At 35.4% G+C, this 20142-nt stretch overlaps 1 protein-coding gene across 1 annotated transcript in view; it reads left to right on the top strand.

Annotated features, from left to right (window-relative positions):
• Positions 1-20142, top strand: part of SEMA3D (semaphorin 3D) — a 154372-nt gene that overhangs the window by 14974 nt on the left and 119256 nt on the right. The window contains exon 2 of the mRNA XM_056118199.1: positions 15580-15740. Within this exon, the coding sequence (XP_055974174.1) occupies positions 15580-15740 (161 nt within the window). The remainder of the gene's footprint in view (positions 1-15579; positions 15741-20142) is intronic.

The following is a 20142-nucleotide window of genomic DNA, read 5'->3' as shown; positions in this document are numbered from 1 at the left end:
CATATCCACACGGTAACCAAGCTCATTGAGGTTTCTCGGGAGTTCAAGATGCCGCTCTGTTTAACGTTCATTGATTTAAAGAAGGCCTTTGATTCTGTTGAGACGGAAGCAGTCATTGAAACCCTAGCCACTCACGGCATTCAAGCTCAATACATCAAGATCCTCCGTGAACTGTATTGCGGATTCACTACCAGGATCTCACCATTCTACAAAGAAGTAATCATTGATGTCAAGAGAGGGGTTCGGAAGGGTGATAACATTTCACTGAAACTCTTCAGTGCCACCCTAGAGAACATCATGCGATGACTGGAATGGGAAGGAATGGGAGTGAAGTTAGATGGTCGGCAACTACACCACCTCCGCTTTGCTGATGACATCGTTTTAAAAACACCAAACATCAGCCAAGCGGCACAAATGCTGGCTGACTTTGACAGTGAGTGTGGAAATGTCGGTCTACAGCTGAATCTTACAAAGAAAATGTTTATGAGAAACAGCCTTGTTCTTGACGTCCCATTCGCTCTCGATGGAACGACCATCTCCGAATGCAACAGCTATGTGTGCCTAGGTCGAGAAGTCAACATGACAAATGACCTGGCACCCGAGCTGCGCAGGAGGAAGAGAGCGGCTTGGAACGCCTTCAAGAACGTCGAAGAAATAGCTAAGAGGACGAAGAACCTCCGGCTCCGGGCACATCTCTTTAATTCCACTGTTCTTCCTGCATTAACATACGCTTCAGAGAACTGGACCCTACGCAAACAGGGTGAGAACGCTATTAGGGTCTCCCAAAGAGGAATTGAAAGAGCTATGCTTGGAATATCACGTTTTACTCAAATGAGAGAAAGAATCCTGAGTTCTGAGATCCGTCGACGATCAAGAATCAGGGATGCTGTCTCGTTTGCAAAGGTGTCAAAAATCAGATGGGCTGGTCACGTAATGAGATTTAAAGACGACCACTGGACTAGAGCTGTTACCGACTGGATTCCATGGGATGTCAAAATACCGCGTGGCCGCCCACCTACCAGATGGTCAGACTTCTTCATCAAGATCATGAACGATCGGTTTGAGGTTCCTCATGTTCCTAGAGTGAACAGACACCATTGGGCTACACTAGCATGCGACAGGGACAAATGCAGATGTTACTGGCACCTGCTCCAGCAAATCGACGGTTAACAGGAAGTCATGTGATCAAGTGACAATGGCTCTTATTCCCCTGACCCTGAATATGGCAGCGTTGAAAAGGATGTTGAAGGAGAGGCTGATAAAATCTCAAGGCCGAACTAGGCTCCCAAAACGAAGAAAGACAAAAATGACTGTCTGTACTTTCATTGCATGTACACTGGCATCTGATGCATTCATCGGAAACCTGATGGTACAAATGCGAAAGATCAAGTATGACATCATTGCTCTGAGCAAGATGAGAAGGCATCAATCACATCATGCCATTTTCGACACTGGAGAAGAATTGTACCTTGGACCATGTGACAAAAGAGGCGTCGGTGGTGTCGGTATCCTTGTCAACACAGACTTAGACATGAGCATTGATTCATTCGAATGCCTAACAACCCAAATAGGACGATTACACTTGAATAGTTGTGGCTCACTGCTGGCAGTTTCTATCTTCGTTTTCTACACACCAACATCCTATTATGGTGAAGGAGAAATTGAGAAGATCTACATTGAGATGGAGAAGGTCTATAAAGACCATACCTTCTATCAGATCATTGTTGGTGATTGTAATGCCAAGATAGGACCAAGAAGATCAGCCGAAGAACTCCACATCAGGATCTCTGGCCTAAAGTGGAACGAACAGGGTGAGAAACTGTCTGAGTTCATCATGTCGACCAAGGCCGTCTATGGTAACTCACAGTTCCAGAAGGCCAAATCTAAACGTTGGACATGGGAGTTTCCCGGTGGACGGTTTCACAACAAAATAGACCACATCATACTCAATCAATGGTTCTGCCTGACTGATATCGCTGTTGTCCCAAAATTCCAAACAGGATCGGATCACTGTCTCCTTTGTGCAAAATTCCACTTCACAGAGTGGGGAGAAAGGAATGCAAAGTTTAAGAAGAGAACTCCCAGAACGACCACCAACTGGCAGCTCTTGACTCTGTTGTGGCAACATGGGAAGATTACATCGTTGACAACATTGACAAGGGATACGATTGACTGGTTCAGCACCTCCATGATTGTGTGAGGAATGTGAAGAGAGAGATAACCAGAAAAAAAAATGCATGTCTTCGATAAATCTTGAGCTTATTCGCCAACATGGCTTGGAGAATGCCTCAGGCAACTGCAAGCAAAGGTCCAAGCTCACAAAACAGTGCAGAGAAGCAATCAAGGAAGACCTCAAAGAGAGAAGAGCAGCAGTGCTAGTAGATGTGGCAGAAGCTGGGAAAAGCCTTTGTAATGCCCACCTGTCCTTCACCAACTACAAGACCAAGATGACTGCCCTCCGACGTCCTGATGGATCTATCACATCTTCCAGAAGGGCAATGGCAAAGATTATTTATGACTTCTACTCAGATCTCTTCGATAACCACGTCCACCTGCCCACATACCAAATGCCACAGGATGGATATGTCTTTCCCTATGTTCTCCCTGCCGAAATTTGACATGCCATCTCGTCAGAGCACCTGGCTCAGACAAAGTCAGACCTGAACACCTGAAGAACCAACCATCAGTACTCATCAACACACTGGCTCGGCTCTTCACATGCTACCTGTCTAAATGCAAAGTTCCATCTCAATGGAAAACCAGCAGGACTGTATGACTATACAAGAAGGGAGACATCCATGACTTTGGCAACTATCACCCAATCTGCCTTTTGTCTGTCATCTACAAGATGTTCACTTGAGTCATCCTGAATAGGAATGGTAGAACACAAGATGAAGGACAACCATGCGAGCAAACCGGATTCCAAAAAGGATTCAGCACCATCGACCATATCCACATGATAACCAAGCTCATTGAGGTTTCTCAGGAGTTCAAGATGCCGTTCTGTCTGACATTCATTAATTTAAAGAAGGTCCTTGATTCTGTTAGACAGAAGCGGTCATTGAAGCCCTAGCTAATCAGGGCATTCAAATTCAATACATCAGAATCCTCCGTGAGCTGTGTTACGGATTCACTACCAGGATCTCAGCATTCTACAAAGAAGTGATCATTGATGTCAAGAGAGGGGTTCAGCAGGGTGATACTATTTCATTTAAACTCTTCAGTGTCACCCTTGAGAACCTCATATGATGACTGGAATGGTAAGGAATGGGAGTGAAGACAGATGGTCAGCAACTACATCACCTTCACTTTGCTGATGACATCGTTCTAATAACACCAAACATTAGCCAAGTGGTACAAATGCTGCCTGACTTCAGTCATGAGTGTGGAAAGGTTGGATTACAGCTGAATCTCACAAAGACAATGTTCATGAGAAACAATCCTCTTCCTGATGTTGCACTCACTCTCAACGAATGACCATCTCTGAATCAACAGTTATGTATACCTAAGTCAAGAAGTCAACGTGACGAATGACCTGGCACCTGAGTTACGCAGGAGGAAGAGAGCAGATTGAAATGCCTTTAAGTGCATCAAAGAATTAAATCAGAGGACGAAGAACCTCCAGTTCCAAGCACATGTCTTTGATTCCACTGTTCTTCCTGCATTAACATATACCTTAGAGACCTGGGCCCTACGCAAACAGGATGAGAATGCTATTCTGGTCTCCCAAAGAGGAATCGAAAGAGCTATGCTTGGAGTATCATGCTTCACTCAAATGAGAGAAAGAATCCGGAGTTCTAACCTCTGTCAACGCTCAAGAATCAGGGACACTGTCTCATTTGTGAAGTCATAGAAAATCAGATGGGCTGGACACGTAATGAGATTTGGAGAGGGTGACTGGACTAGAGCTATCACCGACTGGATTCCACGGGACTTCAAAAGATTGCGTGGCCTCCCACCTACGAGATGTTCAGACTTTTTCGTCAAGACCCTAAATGATCGGTTTGAGGCTCTTCATGTTCCTAGAATGAGCAGATGCCATTGGCCTACACTAGCACGCAACAGGGATGAATGAAGATGTTACTGGCGCCCGCTCGAGCAAATTGATTAGTAACGGGATATCAAGTGATCAAGTGAATAAATCATAAATTGGCATCTTCACATATTTTTGTAGTTAATATAATTGTAGATTAAATGAATAATTAAATGGGTATTAAATAGATACTTTTTTTTAAGTAAAAAAGAAAAATATTTCTATATTGTTTTTAGTGGAAAGAGGGGTGAATAATAGGTATGATGTAGTATAGAACTGATCATTTTAATGAACTTATTGTAGTATATACACATTATTTTTAATCATGCACACATAAAACATTGTTATGAAATGCTGCTTTAGTAAAAATATAAAAATTCAAAAAACAACTAATTCATTTATTATATAAATTATATATTAAATGAATTAAGTTAGAATAAATTTGGCTGATGCAAATATGAAATGTACATTTTAAAGAAAAATAACCTGGACATCTTGCATATATTTAGATATGCCATCATTTATAGAATTGAAATATAGTGTAGAGTAAAAGAACCTAGCTCTTGAAAGCAAAGGGTAAGAATATTCTATTGCCCTTTGCATCCAACTGTGGTTCAATGTCAATAGCACAAGTGGAATCTAGGAACTTGTTAATAATAAAACATCTCAGTCCCCTTTCCAGGCATCTAAATTAGAATCTATATTTTAATAAGAGTCCCAAGTGACTTGACTGTATGAGCTCAGCATCTGAGTGTCTTGTTTCAGACCAGCATCCTTTTCCCCACCCTTACACATGAGCATAAGGAGGTCATTACAGAAATCACTTATAATTACAAAGTCACAGTTGGGTTTCCAAATGGCACATTAACCTCTCTAAATTATTAATAAAGGTGAAATAAATTTTGACTTATCTTGGAAGGTAGATAATTGATCTAAGAAAACTTAAAATTAGATAAATATTATTTATTATACTTATATAAAGGAGTAGTATTGATTTTAGTCGATCCTTATCTGAAAAGACTTGCAGTCTTTTTTTAAATGATAAATTAATGAGAAAATAATAATGTCAAAGACTGAGGTAAATAATACCAAATTGAAAAAGGAAATTTAAGGAATTTTTTAATGAAACTGAACTTTCACCAGTGGAGAGAACGGTTTATTGAATGTATTGTCATCAGGGAATTTGGATCTTTAACTTCTGTTTTACTTGTGATTTGGAAATAAAAATAGATTAGGGATCATTATGTGGTAGTGATTGGCGAGGAGGGGCCACATAGAATAGAATGTTTTTGTTTTTTTGTGGGGTTTTGGGTGTGTTTGGGGACACACCTGGAATTATTCAGGCCCTACTTTCAGTGCACTGCTGGAGATCATGTGATGGTAGAGATGGAACTTAGGCCTCCTGCATGCAAATCACATACTCTAGCCCTCTCTGTCTCCATAGGGCATTTTTTATGATTGTTTTATAAACTTTTTGAGTAATATTAGCTTGAATCTGTGGTAGTGGGAATACATATTTGAGAAGAAACAATAGATAATTTATATTAGGGAATTTTTAAAGTTTTATATTTAGCTGAGTGTTGGTGTAAGTGATATGAAATATATTTAGAGTTACAAGTTATTTAAAGAAAGGGAGAGCAAAATAATAATGAGGAAAAATTTAAAATAATCCTGTAGATTTAAATCTGGGAGTTGGATTAGGTTACAATTAAAGTCTTTAAGATACTCACATGGAAAATTTCAAAATTTCAATTCTCAGTTACCTTTCTAAGGAAACTTCTGGTGTTTGCTCATCAAAATAAGACAATAAATCAAAAAAGAAGTTAAGCTATTTATGAAAGGTGGGAGTCATCAAAGGAGAGAAGTAGAAGGAAACTGTTCCTCAGGCCAGGGAAAAATCAGTTGAATTTTTAGGAAGCAGTAGAGAGGACCTAGGAGAAATATTTCCAGAAAAAAAGAGAAAAAAGGCAATAAGGCAATTTCATTTGAAATATTTTTGGAGACATTTTTAAGAAAATATGAAGGGGGTTGATCATGATTTCAAAGAATACTATCAGTATTCTTTATCAGTAATAAAGGTCAAAATTGGTATATAACTAGTAAAACTGCTTTACTTTCAAGAAAGAATAATATGAGAATGCTATTTTTTTTTTAATTGGGAAAGCATGTTTGCATTGTAGTAGTGCAATTGCTGAATACAAGTTTAATAAAAAGGGTCATATTGTTAGGAGCTTCTTTTGAGGGAAGGAGTTGATATAGTAAAAAAAGCTAAAGATTAAGCTTATAGAAATAACAGTGCAATAAAAATGTTTGGAAAATGATGGTTTAAAGTAGTGATAAAAGTGTGTGTCTGAATATGAAAAATCAACAAATAAAAATTAATAGATGTGTTAATATTAAGGCTGGGTAGGTTGGTCAAGATTGGAGAAAAAATTTACAGACTTACATGTTATTTTAACATGTTTTTGATATATTTATTTACATGAAAATATAAATAAATATAAATAAGTAGGGTGATAGCACAGCGGTGGGGCGTTCGCCTTACAAGCGGCCAACATGGCCAACCCGAGTTCGATTCCTCCGCCCCTCTCGGAGAGCCCGGCAAGCTACCGAGAGTATTCGATATGCCAGACACAGTAACAACAAAGTCTCCAATGGAGACGTTACTGGGCCCGCTCGAGCAAATCGATGATCAACGGGAGGGCCTTTACTTTTAAGTATTCAATTAATATTCTGTAAGTTACTGGTATATTTAACTTATTCTTATAATTATTTATACATATTAAAGCAAGCTTAGCTTAAGAAATTCTTTGTTCCTGTCAGGTTTATCTTGCTATTTAGAATCAATCACTGATGGTGTGCTAAGGAATAAACATCTTGAGCTTTAAAAAATTAAATTCACATGATTGATTGAAAACAAATGCACTCATGTGTGATATGGTTGTTTTATTTTAAATATTTTTTTAAACTAGAAATTTTGTTAACTAGAGTTAACAAAATAATCATCCTAGTAGAATCAGTATGACCCCAAATGAATCTCTATATAATTTCTGTAGAACTTTTCTTTGTTATGATATATTCTTATGGAAATGTACCAGGTAAAATATTTACCTTTAAAATGGATCAATAGGAAAGCATTTTTAGCAAATATTGTAATTCTAAGCTTAGAATTAAAAAATTCATATAATCATAAGTTATGATTCTTACATGTGATGAGTTATGTAAAGCATTTAATATTGAAAGCTAGCCAAATAAGAATGAATTTTTGATTTATAACCTTGGCTGTAGATGGAAATGTGACAGTGAAAAATTGCCACAGTCTTTCTCAACATCCTGTCCTGACAAGAACTTAACTCTGATGATATAATAGGTTTTGTTTCTAATTTATATTTTCCTATGTATTCTCTAATTTATTATTAAAATAGGTAGTGTTCTGTTTAATACCCAAAAACAAAATAATCTCCAACATTCTTTTTATAGAAGAACAAGTTAGTACTTGATACTTTTTCTTTCTGATTTAGACCTGTATTCGCAGGAAGGTTAGCAGACAGGGTTGGGCTTCCCAGTTAGGAAAATATTATGATAACATAACATAAAGTTATAATTCTGATGTAGTCTTTCATAGATATATTAGGTATGACTAATATTCTTTAAAAATGTATTTGGGGAACTAAAGAGATAGTGACAGGGATAGGATATATGCCTTACATGTCGTAAACCTTCGTTTGATCCCTGGAGCCATATGGTCTCCCAAGAACTATCAGGAACAACCAAGCAGGAGTAACCCTTGAGCACTGTAGGGTATGACCATGTAGGATCCCAAGTATTACCAGAGAGCCCTGAGTAATCCCTAGGTTTGAAGGAACTGAGCATTATTACCTTGTCCTTGGTTTCAGATAAAATGGACAAAAATTGTTATTGCAGGGCCCTAGATCTTGTTAGTCATCCCCTTCCCAATATTTGATGCAGCTTGTATAGATAACTATGGAGACTAAACATATATAGAGATAACAAGTATATCTGATATGTGGAGGTGAACTATTTTGAAAACCAAATTCTTTCATAAGGTCTCATGCCTTGTCAAGCAAATTATAAATGGGGGAAATTTAAGATGATTTTTTTCAGAGATTGAAACTGAGAGAAAATTCATGCTTTGCTTTGGATCAAAGACTGAAGAAACAAGTATAAGTTCACAGAGAACCCAGCGGATTAATGGACTACAACACTAGGGATTATTTTTCATTTTGGAATTTGATTTTTTTCAATGTTTACCCAATTCATAACCCATTGAGAATGGGCCTTCTTTTGCAGGGTGGGGTAAATGGTGTTAATGATTTTGTAGGAAAAACATACCTTAGAATTACAGAAAAAAGGAATTCCCGGAACAAGTTTTTAGATACTAAAAGCATGAAATCTCTGGGAATTCAAAGGTCAAGAGGGAAGGATACATTTATGGGAATAATATTAAAATAAGGAATATAGAATTTAAGAATAATATTGGCTAAAGAGATAGTACAGGGGAAAGGGCTTGCCTTTCACTTGGCTTATGCTAATTCCCTGCACCGAATATGGCCACCCAGCACCCTCAGGAGAGATCCCACAGTGCAAAGCCAGGAGTAAGCCCTGAGTATCACCTGATGTGGCACAAAACAAACCAGAATTCACATAGACAGCTTTACAGAGAGTATGCTGGATATCTGTTTGTTTCTGGATATTTAAGAAATATTGCACTTACTCTACTAATATAATGGTGGCTTTCTAGAGGAAGAGTGGGAGCAAGACATTTCTGCTCAATAACCTGAGGGAGTGACAAAGGCTACTGGTTTTGGTCTAGATACATTTTGTCTTGTCAAATTTCTCTGATAAGAAATTCTACTCCTGAGATGGAAAATTGCTTTATCTCAAAGTAAATGTTTTTTTACCCCATGAAAAAAATTAATAACTCATTTTCTTAAAAGAGAAAATAAAAATGCACCTCGGTTCAGCATTTATTATGGGGTGTTAGAAGGCATGTGTTAATTCTGTAGTGTTCTCCTGAGAAAAATGATAGTTCCACCCAATTCAGGATTTCTGGCAATAAATGCAGGATTTCAATGATATTGAGGTTTGTTCATTTAAAAAATACGGAGGAAGTCTGTGTTGCTTAATCCTTAATTTATTAGATTCCATGTGACTAACCACTCCCTTCCTTTTTGGGGTGAAGAGGAAGAAACTCGACCATCAGGTCAAATGTTTCTTCAGTCTGAATGAACAATTGTATTAAGGGACACTAAAAGGATACAAAGAATTCTTTTCAGAACAAATGTTTATTTCAAATAGACATAGTTATTATGGGATCTATAGTCTTCCTGCTCTGAGCTGTGAGTATATTCGTTGTTTCTGGACTCTGAGACTAAGAGCTCTTGGAGCTTTGAAGCCTACTTATTCCACAGTTCTCTGGATTGGTCAAATTGGATTGCTGCTATCTCTGAAATTGCCTTTTAATGTATTTTTGTTCTTCTCAAAGGTTGGCAACTACCTGCTCCAAGCAATTGCCAGAACTATATAGGTGAATAGCATGGCAGTGTATGGCTCTACACAAACTCCATTTAAAAAAAGTCCAACATGAGGTTCTAAACCCTAAAATATCCAATGAGTTTTCACCATCTGCTTTCTTTAGCGACACATAAAAATTGAAGAACTGAAGTAGTGGTTTGGGGATTGTTAAAGGCAATGCTACCTTTAATAGATAGAAATAGATAGAAAGTTCTATCTTACCATTATCAGTTATTTCGACTACTTTTCTTAGTTCAGCTGTCCTTTCACATAGATGTATTTTTATATTTTTATATTTGTTGTAGGTAAACATGTCCTATCTACAAAGATGTAATGTTCACGAAAATAAAGATTGCTAACTGTTCTTTGTAGCATATACAGAGTACTGTGTTATTTTAAATCAATCATTTGCTTCGAAAAGCTATCTTTTTGTTAGTTTGATTTGGTTTGGGAACCACCCTAATGGTGGGTAAAGCTTAATCCTGCCTCTGTGTTTCTGGAAGGACTTGGGTGTGCTGATGCATACAGGGTTCTGGGTATCAAATCCAGGTGTTCTACGTGCAAGTGACCTACCCTCTGTACTATCACTCTGATACCACAAGTTTTTATTAGTGGAATCACTAACTTCCTTCTGCTAGAAATAAAAAAATAATCTCACTGTGTGTAGGGAATGTACATGTTTTCCTGTGAATTTCCATAATATAGTAGAAAATGTTGATAATTTCTTTTGACTCTTGAAAGAGTCACATATACATACAAACTTATTATTATGATAGCACATTTATATGATTTCTGTACCTCAGAGCCATCCAATAAACAATCCAACTTATTGATAGTTGATAAAGAACTGTATTGTTTATCAACCTTCCATTTAATGCCACCTTATATAGTGATTTCCATATCAAACAAGAAGAATAACTGATTAATCACGTAGTTGTTTCATTTCTCAGAAATGATAAGTTTGTAGATTTTTCAAGAGTGTATTCCCAGAACAAGAGTGAGCACTTGAAGACGTTGGTGATGAGTGTGATTACAAACTGAAAACAAAGTTATAGCACAATGAACTGCTGAAAGGAATAGTGAAGAGGAACAGTTGTGGTGCATTAGGTCAAAAGTCCAAGTAGTGGAACAAAGAATGCATTTAGGATTCAAAGGCAAATGCTGCTGTCATCTAAGAAAGGTGGGACAAATTAAGTAAATGCAAGGCAGGACTCTGAATAAGTGAAGCAACACAATCTCTTCTACCCCAGGGAGAATGAAGCAAAGCAAAATAGACTTTTTTTTTTCAAAAGCAGCATAATCTATGAACAGTCTTAAAAACCACATGCCTGAGAACTGCCACTTTAGGGAAAGAAAAAAAAATAGAGCTCTGAAATATACTGCTAAGGTATTAGTTTTAACTTTCATGAGTTTGCTGCCTGCAGAGCCAGCATCCATTTATGATTGCAGAAATCCTGGGAGTGTATTTGTTTTAGGTGTTAAGATGCATGCTCTGAACTTAACATATTTTCCCCTGGACTTTGGTTGATGATCCTCTGCAAATAAAAATGGCTTTGCTTGGTTTGGCATAAATGCAAGAAAGATAAGCTGCTTGGGGAAGAGGGAACCTGTTCCAATCCTTGTTCCAAGGTCTTTTCAAAACGAGTGCGTCAGCCTGAGAAATTTTCATGTGTAATGCCTAAGTCTAATTATTTAGTTTGGCTACAAAGAATTGGCAAAGTATGCTTTAATCGTTTGATGCTAACATTGTCACAAGGCAACAGTAAATCATTTTGAAATGATAATACTTCAGGTTAGTCACTATTTTTGCAGCTGTTCTTCCTTGTCATATTTGTTTGAAATGAAACCCAATAGAATTGATTATGATGAAGTAAAATAAAGCAATGGACTGCATAAAACATATATTCTTTCTTCATTGTGATAAGCCTGAACAGAACAACACACAAGTAAATGACATTCCAAATTCTTAAAACTCTTCTCTCTCCCCAAACCAAGATATTGTCAAATTCAGGCTTTCACCATCATCTGGAAACTTCTGTGTAGTGACCTATCTCTTACTTTTGTGATTATCAACATCTTAAGTAGTGTTTATAGTAAGATTTATCATTCTAACACTCAATTATTTTTGTATTTTTCCTGCATAAAGTGTTTTTGTTACCTACATAATAATAAAACCTGCCAGCCTGACATCTTAAATCCTGGTTATCAGGAGACTATCTTTGTGTCCAAGCTCATTTGTCACTGACCCCAGTCTCCATGGTTTGGCAAATGAACTGTTATCACAATATCATTTCCACAAACATGTATAAGTGGTTTCATTTGAATCTATACCATTGTATCTTTTCTGTCAAATTTATAGTTTTCCTTCATGCTACTCTTAAATGTACCTCCTCTTGGAAAGTGATGATAATCACTTGAGAGATGTTAACAATTTCTGTATATTTCTATTATTATTTAGTTTACTTATGTTATATTTTATTTAGCCATCTATTTATACAATCATCTGGGAGAGCCTTGAAAGCAGGGCTATGTCATCTGACAACCAAAATCAATAATTCCATTATTATTTTTGGGGGATGGTCACACCCAGCTGTGCTTGAAGCTTATTCCTGGCTGTGTCCCCAGGGATCATTCCTTGTGGTGCTCAGTTACCAGTTACCGTATATGATGTAAGGGGTCAAATCCAGATCAGCCTCATGTAAGGAAAGTGCCTTCCCTGCTGTCTATCTTTATGATTCCTTCAATATTATTTAAAAAAACATAAAGACTTATAATACTCATAAATCAGATTTAATAGTTAATGAGATAATTTTCAATGTTAGTGGAACTTATTTGGCCCAACCTGGTATTTAATAATTATGTTCAAAATAATGATGTTTATAATTAACTTTAACTTTAGCTGCTGTGCTATCGCTCCAGCCGCCCCTCTTGGAAAGCCTGGCAAGCTACCAAGAGTATCTTGCCCGCATGGCAAAGCCTGGCAAGCTACTCGTGATGTATTTGATATGCCAAACACAGTTACAACAAGTCTCACGATGGATGCCTTACTGGGTCTGCTTGAGCAAATTGATGAACAATGGGAGGACAGTGCTACAGTGCTAACTTTAGCCATCTTAAGACATTGCTGAAGATCTTTATTTAAATAACTTAGTAAATCATTGTGAGAATCATGTATTGATACAGAGTAAAATTTCTTGGTCTGAGAGTCCAGAGTTTATCTTGTTCTAGAATTTGAAAAACTTACTCTTTGTTCTGCTGGTATGTCTCCATTATTTTTACTAATCTTAAGGGTATATTTTTCCTGAAATAACCTTTGCTCCTTGGAGAGCCTAATAATGATGTCCACCAAAAGCTTGGTCACCAGTAAATTTTCAAATTGAATATGACTCCTTTTAAAGGTAGCACTGTAGGACTGTCCTCCCTTTGTTCATCAATTTGCTTGAGCAGGCACCAGCAACGTCTCCATTGTGAAACTTGTTGTTACTCTTTTTGGCATATCGAATATGCCATGGGGAACTTGCCAGGCTCTGCCGTGTGTGTGGGATACTCTCAGTAGCTTGCTGGGCTCTCCGAGAGGGATGGAGGAATCGAACCCGGGTAGGCCACGTGCAAGACAACCCTACCTAGATAAATACAGTTGCTTTTTTTCCCCACACATAACTCCTTTATGAATAGTAAGTATTATAGCTATAAAGAATCCAGGCTATGACTTAGGTGATCTGAACCTAAATTTCACATTCTCACACATTAGGCTAAGTCTCATTTTATTTTTAACTAATTGTAATATATGACTAAAATAATCACATGATATAAGAGGGCATTTTAATATCATCATATATAGTATTGCCTACTTTTCTCTATTAGTTGTTCAAGATATATATTCTTGTAAATTTTATTGTATATTTTTCCCATTTCAGTCTGTGAAATGTGGAAAAATCCTGCCAACATGTATATTTAATTAAACGTTTATATGAAATATTTTCTCTTGTCTTTAGATAAGTTTTATCTTATCTGTTATCTTGATTCCACTCTTTTCTCTTCAATTTTACTTTACAAGCAATATGCAATATGCAATGCTTGTTGGCTGTGAGCCTAGCTAAAATAAGTTAAATACACTTGAAGAAGTTAAAATACATTGTACTATTGTTTCTCTGGTTTAAGACAACTCTGAAAGTTATATTTATTTTAATATAAAATAAAATATATAAAATATATAATATATAAAAATATATATTATATAAATATAAAATAGGCTGGAGCAATAGCACAGCAGGTAGAGCGTTTGCCTTGCATGCAGCCAACATGGCCGACCCGAGTTCAATTCCTCCGCTACTCTCCGAGAGCCCGGCAAGCTACGAGACTATATCGCCCGCATGGCAAAGTTTGGCAAGATCCCTGTGATGTATTTGATATGCCAAACACAGTAACAAGTCTCACAATGTTACTGGGCCCGCTCGAGCAAATCGATGAACAACAAGAGGACTGTGGCTGTGATAAATATAAAATAAGTTAAGGTTCAGATTTCTATCCAGCAAAACAGTTATGGACAAGAAATATTAATTAGACATTTATGTTTATGAAAGTCACACTCACTTTGGATTTTAAGTCTTATGGTACAGTTCAGCATACTGTCTTATGGTTTCTCAAAACTAAGACACAAATCTAGCTTAGTGACTAAGAAAAATAACAATTATTGTAAATTTGAAAAAAAAGAATAATGGGAATTTGCTATAGTAAAAGTAATAATGAAGTCCATAGTTGATAGAATAGATGGCCTTTTAACTTAAGGGACTCATAGTTCTATTTTATAGAACTTGAAATCGTCCATGAAATATTTCAGAAGTTTATTGATTCCTATGCCCAACATTATATCTTTATTCCTTGAACCTCAGTTACTATTAATTACTTGGAATGATTTCCAGACCAGTAGTACTCAGAGAGCTAGGGGTCACTTTTAGAAGTGCCCAGAGAAGGGTCACCAGAGGTACACCTATCCGCCTTGTGCAATCCTGTGATGCACAAGCTCCAGTGCAAACTTAGGGACATTCATTTCATTTCTTTGAGCTATCTTCCCATGATTTTAAAATCCAGTAACATATAACAAAATTTCATAAGTAATCAGTGATAATAGACTTTACTTTTATTTAATATTGTAGGGTTGTACAAAAATTTGAGGATCTGAAAACACATTTTATAAAATCTATTGAAAAAATTGGACTTAAGAAAACCCAGACATAAATTTATATTAGAATTTATTCATATTACAATTACAAATGAACTAAAGAGGTAGGACTTAAAGACAAGTGTCTGTAGTACACTGTGACAGTGTTTCTATTTTCATCTTTAGTACTACATAATTTTGTGACTTTAGGACATGTAGAACTAAATATCTACATTTATCTACATTTTATAAACTTTTGAATTTACATTAATTCATTTATAACATTTTCTTTCCAACCTCAAATTGTGATTTTATAACTAGTTTAGGGTCATATCTCTTACATAATATTATTTGTAGTATTTAGTTTCCTCATTTTTATCTCCTTGATTATATGAAATAGGCACAGTATAATCTTCCAAATATGAGTGTCTATTAAAAATATTAAAAGCAGAAGGTTAGAAAATTTTATTGGATTTTCTTCAGACTTAGTTTAATTCATATAATGATTCTATCTATCTACTTTCAAATGTTATCTTTGGTAGTTTCTTTAATTTTTAACAATGTGGAAACAAAATTTGGAAGTAATTGCTTCTGTATTTGTATATTATAATTTTTATATTATGTGAGATAATTTCAAATTAAGTTCATATAGAAGTGCATATTTTATCAATAAACTAAACAAATACTTTATATCTATATATAAGTATTTTCTAGAATAATTATTTGTGGATATTGGAGCTATCATGCTGTTTATATGTATTTGCGATGTGGGATATGGTATACAGTGAAAAAAATAAAGTTTTGGTTTATTAAGAATTTTTTCTTTGTCTCTTTCTGTACTTTCCTCTAGATTTGCTGCTTTCAAATAGCTGTATTCCCTTTTTGGGTTCATCCGAAGGACTGGATTTCCAAACCATTCTGTTAGATGAGGAGAGGGGCAGGCTACTTCTGGGAGCCAAGGATCATATCTTCCTGCTCAGCCTGGTTGACTTAAACAAAAATTTTAAGAAGGTCAGTTTATTTGTATATGGCCATACATGCATATATTTTCATACACTTTCACTTTGTTTTTCTTTAAATGACTCAATGTCAAATGCAATAATTTATATACATATCAAAAATATGGCAAAAGACCATGTTATCTCTATGCATTTTGGATTTTTATCAGTTTAAGTTCATGGACATATTATTTGTTACAAGCGAATGAGTATAATATTATGCTCTTAAAATATGAATGACAGGAATCAGAAATTACTAAATACTACAGAGTAGAAAAAATGTTTCATATAAAAAAGTTGTCATATTACCTATTTATCAAGGATTTAAGATACTTTATATGAATTATAAAATTAATGTTTGAACTTCAATTAACAAACAGTGTATTTCAATTGATAGAGTGGCTATGGTAGCAATTTATCATTGCAATTTTTTAATCACACACTCATTTTGTAACTAAATAGATTTCTAGTATGGCCTGCCTATTCATATTCATGGAGTGAAGGTTAATAGTGTTTCATCTATGTTTCCTTAAGAGTAATCTTTCTTGGGGCTAAGGGTATAGCTGGTAGTGCGTTTGCCTTGCAAAAGGCCGACCCAGGTTTGATTCCCATCATTCATACAGTCCCCTGAGCACTGCGAGGAGTAATTCCTGAGCGCATGAGCCAGGAGTAACCCCTGTGCATCACGGGTGTAACCTAAAAAGCAAAAAAATTAAAAAATTAAAAAATAAAGAATAATCTTATAATAGAAGGAAATTGACATATATATATATAAATTTATTATTTCAAGTAGAAAAACATTTTCTTACCATATTTACTAGTGTAGTGATCCGCAGTGGAAATAATACCACATTTTAGACTCTGTCAAGTATCATTTGCAAGCTACCATTATCTATGCACGTGAGGATTGATATCAATACCAAAAAGGACAGAATAGCTGGTGAAAAGATCTGTGACCTATTTTGCATATTTTGATCATGATTTCTTTCTATTTTTTTATTGACATATTCTGATATATCCTAATAGAAATATCAGTACCCACTGCAAGGTTTTTGGCTAGTGCTTGGGTTCACAAGACTGAGTTGACAAGTACTTCTTTCTATTGAAAGAAATCATTTACAGGGCATTCTTGGACCTTGAAGCTTCACAAAATATTCACCTACAATGACAAATTTAACCCTCTTGAGATGCTTTTAATAATTAAATATCAGTTACTCGATATTTGTGTATTATTATCTCACAAAGGTTTTGTCTTTGCATCGAAAAAATTTATTTCCATTTGTGTAAATATTGCTTAATCAGTGCTTGCATTAGAAACAATGCTCTTTTATGCTTTTTAATTATTTCGGTTTTTACACATTTTCCATAAGCTCCACTAAAGGCATAAAGACATTTTTATGAATTGTCAGGCTTAAAAAGTGAGTAATCTTTGAATGCAAATAATATGCTGGTATTTCATTTAATCTTTATTCCTAGAAGATTAAGTACTATAGTATCATCAATAATTGTTCTTGAATTGTTTTAATCTAACTTTTAAAATTCTTTTTAATAAATCATTTTGTAGGCTGTATATATATTTTTTTCTTTTGGGGTCACACCCAGTGATGCACAGGAGTCACTCCTAGCTCTGCACTCAGGAATTACCCCTGGCAGTGCTCAGGAGACCATATGGGATGCAGGAATCGAACCTGGGTCAGCCATGTGCAAGGCAAACGCCCTACCGGCTGTGCTATCTCTCCAGTCCCTAGCCTGTTTATTTTTTACAGCTAAGTGAAAATAGTTCATTCAGTAATTAATTTTGTTCTGGAATTAGAAAAACTTTCTCTTTGTTCTGTAATACGTTTTCATTCTATATACTAATTTGAGGATATATTTTTCCTTTATTAACTTTTGCTCTTAGGAGAACCTAGTGATGATATCCACTAATATATTAATCATCAGTAAATGTCTTATTTGGATGTAATTCCTTTTGTGAAAGAAACCAAAGGAAATTTTGGTCAATCATGCAGTTTTTCTTTAAAAGATGCTGCAAAACTAAAATTATATTTTTATAAATATGTCTCAGTTTTTGTGTAATAGCTAAAAGGGATTGGGTTTTTTTTCTGGTTTCTGCTTTCAGGGATTGGAAGAAAAAGTCTATTTATCTGAACTGAGAGTATTAGATCATCGCTTAAAATAAATTCTGATAACATAACTTCCTTCTGTGACTATTTTAAGCAACTCTCTCTTTGGCCATATTCCATGTTTGAAATGTGTTAATATTTAATAAAATAAATATTTATGAAACATTTGTTTCTTTTATAGTATTGTAGAAATAAATGAGTATTTGAACACATTTTAAACTCTGCATCTATATCAGAGTATTTCTGACATACTGATATTTTTTCATAGATATAATGCTCATTATTCATAAAGGAGTTATATATGAAAAGATAAACATTCATGTTTATGTAGGTATATACCTTTAAAATTTATATAAATCACTCCAGTGCTAAAAGGTACTCCACAGTAGCAAATAAGTGTCAAGATATAGTACTTTAGCAGTGTTTAGACTTATGTGGTTTGCATTGGCTCAAAGCCTCTCGGCAAAAATCCAGGCTCCTCTGTAGAAGAAACCACACATGTTAGGGCTCTGTGGAACTGAAGGATGCCCTTTGTACTCTTTAGAGTTAAAGCAATCTTCAACACATAATTGAGTTATGAGTTACTTCTTGGGAATTTTTTCCTCTGGGAAATTAAAAAAAATTAGAAAAAAGTATTCAGTTAAAGTATTGAAATTTAGGATATATGTTTTCTTGAGGTTTTTGTCACAGAGCTATGCTTACTGAAAAATAGTCATTATCATTTAATATATGCCACAAGTATTTTGTGTGTAATCAATCATTGGAAAATCCTTGATTAAAAAAATTCAGGAATATAAAGCAATAATAGCCTTATTATTGTTGTTCTGTTTTGAGTCCAGTATAATGAATGATACTAATATGTCCTCTCTATAGACACATGTTAGGTAGATTAATTTTGTAGTGATATTTTGATATGAGGGATAAGACTATTTGTTTTTAGAATTATGCTTTAGAAAGTTAGTAGACACAAGAGGAAGTATAAATGCATATTACAATTGGAATACCACATCAATTAGTAGACTTTCCCAAAGTTGGTCTACAAGGTCTCTCTCCAGTTAAGAACTATTATAAGGATTTTTCTCTCTGGGGCAGATTTGGGACAGACCTTCACATTAATTTAACATTTTTTTCGTCAACATTAGATCAAATGGCACAAGTAGAACCTGCCCCAGAAGTGATCCTATTTCAAGAAAAAGGGTATGAATCTGAAACTGTGCATACCACTCCCATCAATGTTTTGTAGACTGAATTCCTCCATAAACCAACCCTGAGATAAAGATTAACTTACAGAACATTTATAAGGGAGTGCTCTGGGGATCAACGTTATGAGAGAGACCATAAAGGAAGTTGTCTTAGTATTCAATAAGAAAATTAGGCCCTTTTGTAGCCTCCTTTTTCCAAAGCCTCAGATGACATGCAAAACTGATAAGGCAGCAAACATTTGGTATTTTCTCCTATTATATATAGGAGAGAAAAGAAAGAAGGGAAGAAGAAAGAAAAGAAAAGAAAAGAAAAAGAAAGAAAAGAAAGAAAGAAAGAAAGAAAGAAAGAAAGAAAGAAGGAAGGAAAGAAACTTGATCATGATTTCTCTATTTATCAGTCCTGGATTTGTTTGTTTTGTGATTTGTTGAGTAAGGAGGCACACCCACCCGTGCATGTGCAGGGGCTGTTCCCAGCTTTGTTCTCAAGGGACCAAACCTTGCAGTGTTGGGCATTGAACAACCAACACTTGAGGCAGCACCTTAACCCCTCTTGTGTCTTTCTCTGACTCTCTGACCCACTTCTGAGGTTATGAACTAGTAGAAATCCAGTGAACTCAAGAATTCTGTTGATGTCTAAGATCTAAGATTTCCTTCAGTTCATTCCTACTCTGTTTGCAGTATCAGTGGTGTAGATTCTTCTTTGTCCCCTCAGTAATATTTTACTTCTTCTATCTGTCTCTCTCTTTTACTAATTTCCATGTTTATTCTATCCAAAATAAATACTTTCAAAATCTGTACTGTTACTAAAACTTCCTGAAATTATCTTTCACATTCTTGCTCTTATTTGTCCAGTGTTATCTTGAAGGGACTTATCTAATGTGACTCTTTTACTTATTGCCTTTTTTCTTTCCAAAGTTCCTGACTCTAGGAGACATTTATTGTCTAATAAAATAATACTATTTATTAATAATTTTATTTATTTATAGCAATAATAGATGTCCTGTCTGATAGAATTATCATTAGTAGCTGTGTGAATATATTCCCCATCCAGAACCCTCTTTCATATCTCATTGGTGAGGAACAAGTAAAT

This window comes from Sorex fumeus, unplaced genomic scaffold (genome assembly GCF_029834395.1).
Source record: "Sorex fumeus unplaced genomic scaffold, SorFum_2.1 ptg000037l, whole genome shotgun sequence".
NCBI lineage: Eukaryota > Metazoa > Chordata > Mammalia > Eulipotyphla > Soricidae > Sorex > Sorex fumeus.
This window is presented reverse-complemented; position numbering and strand designations above follow the sequence as displayed.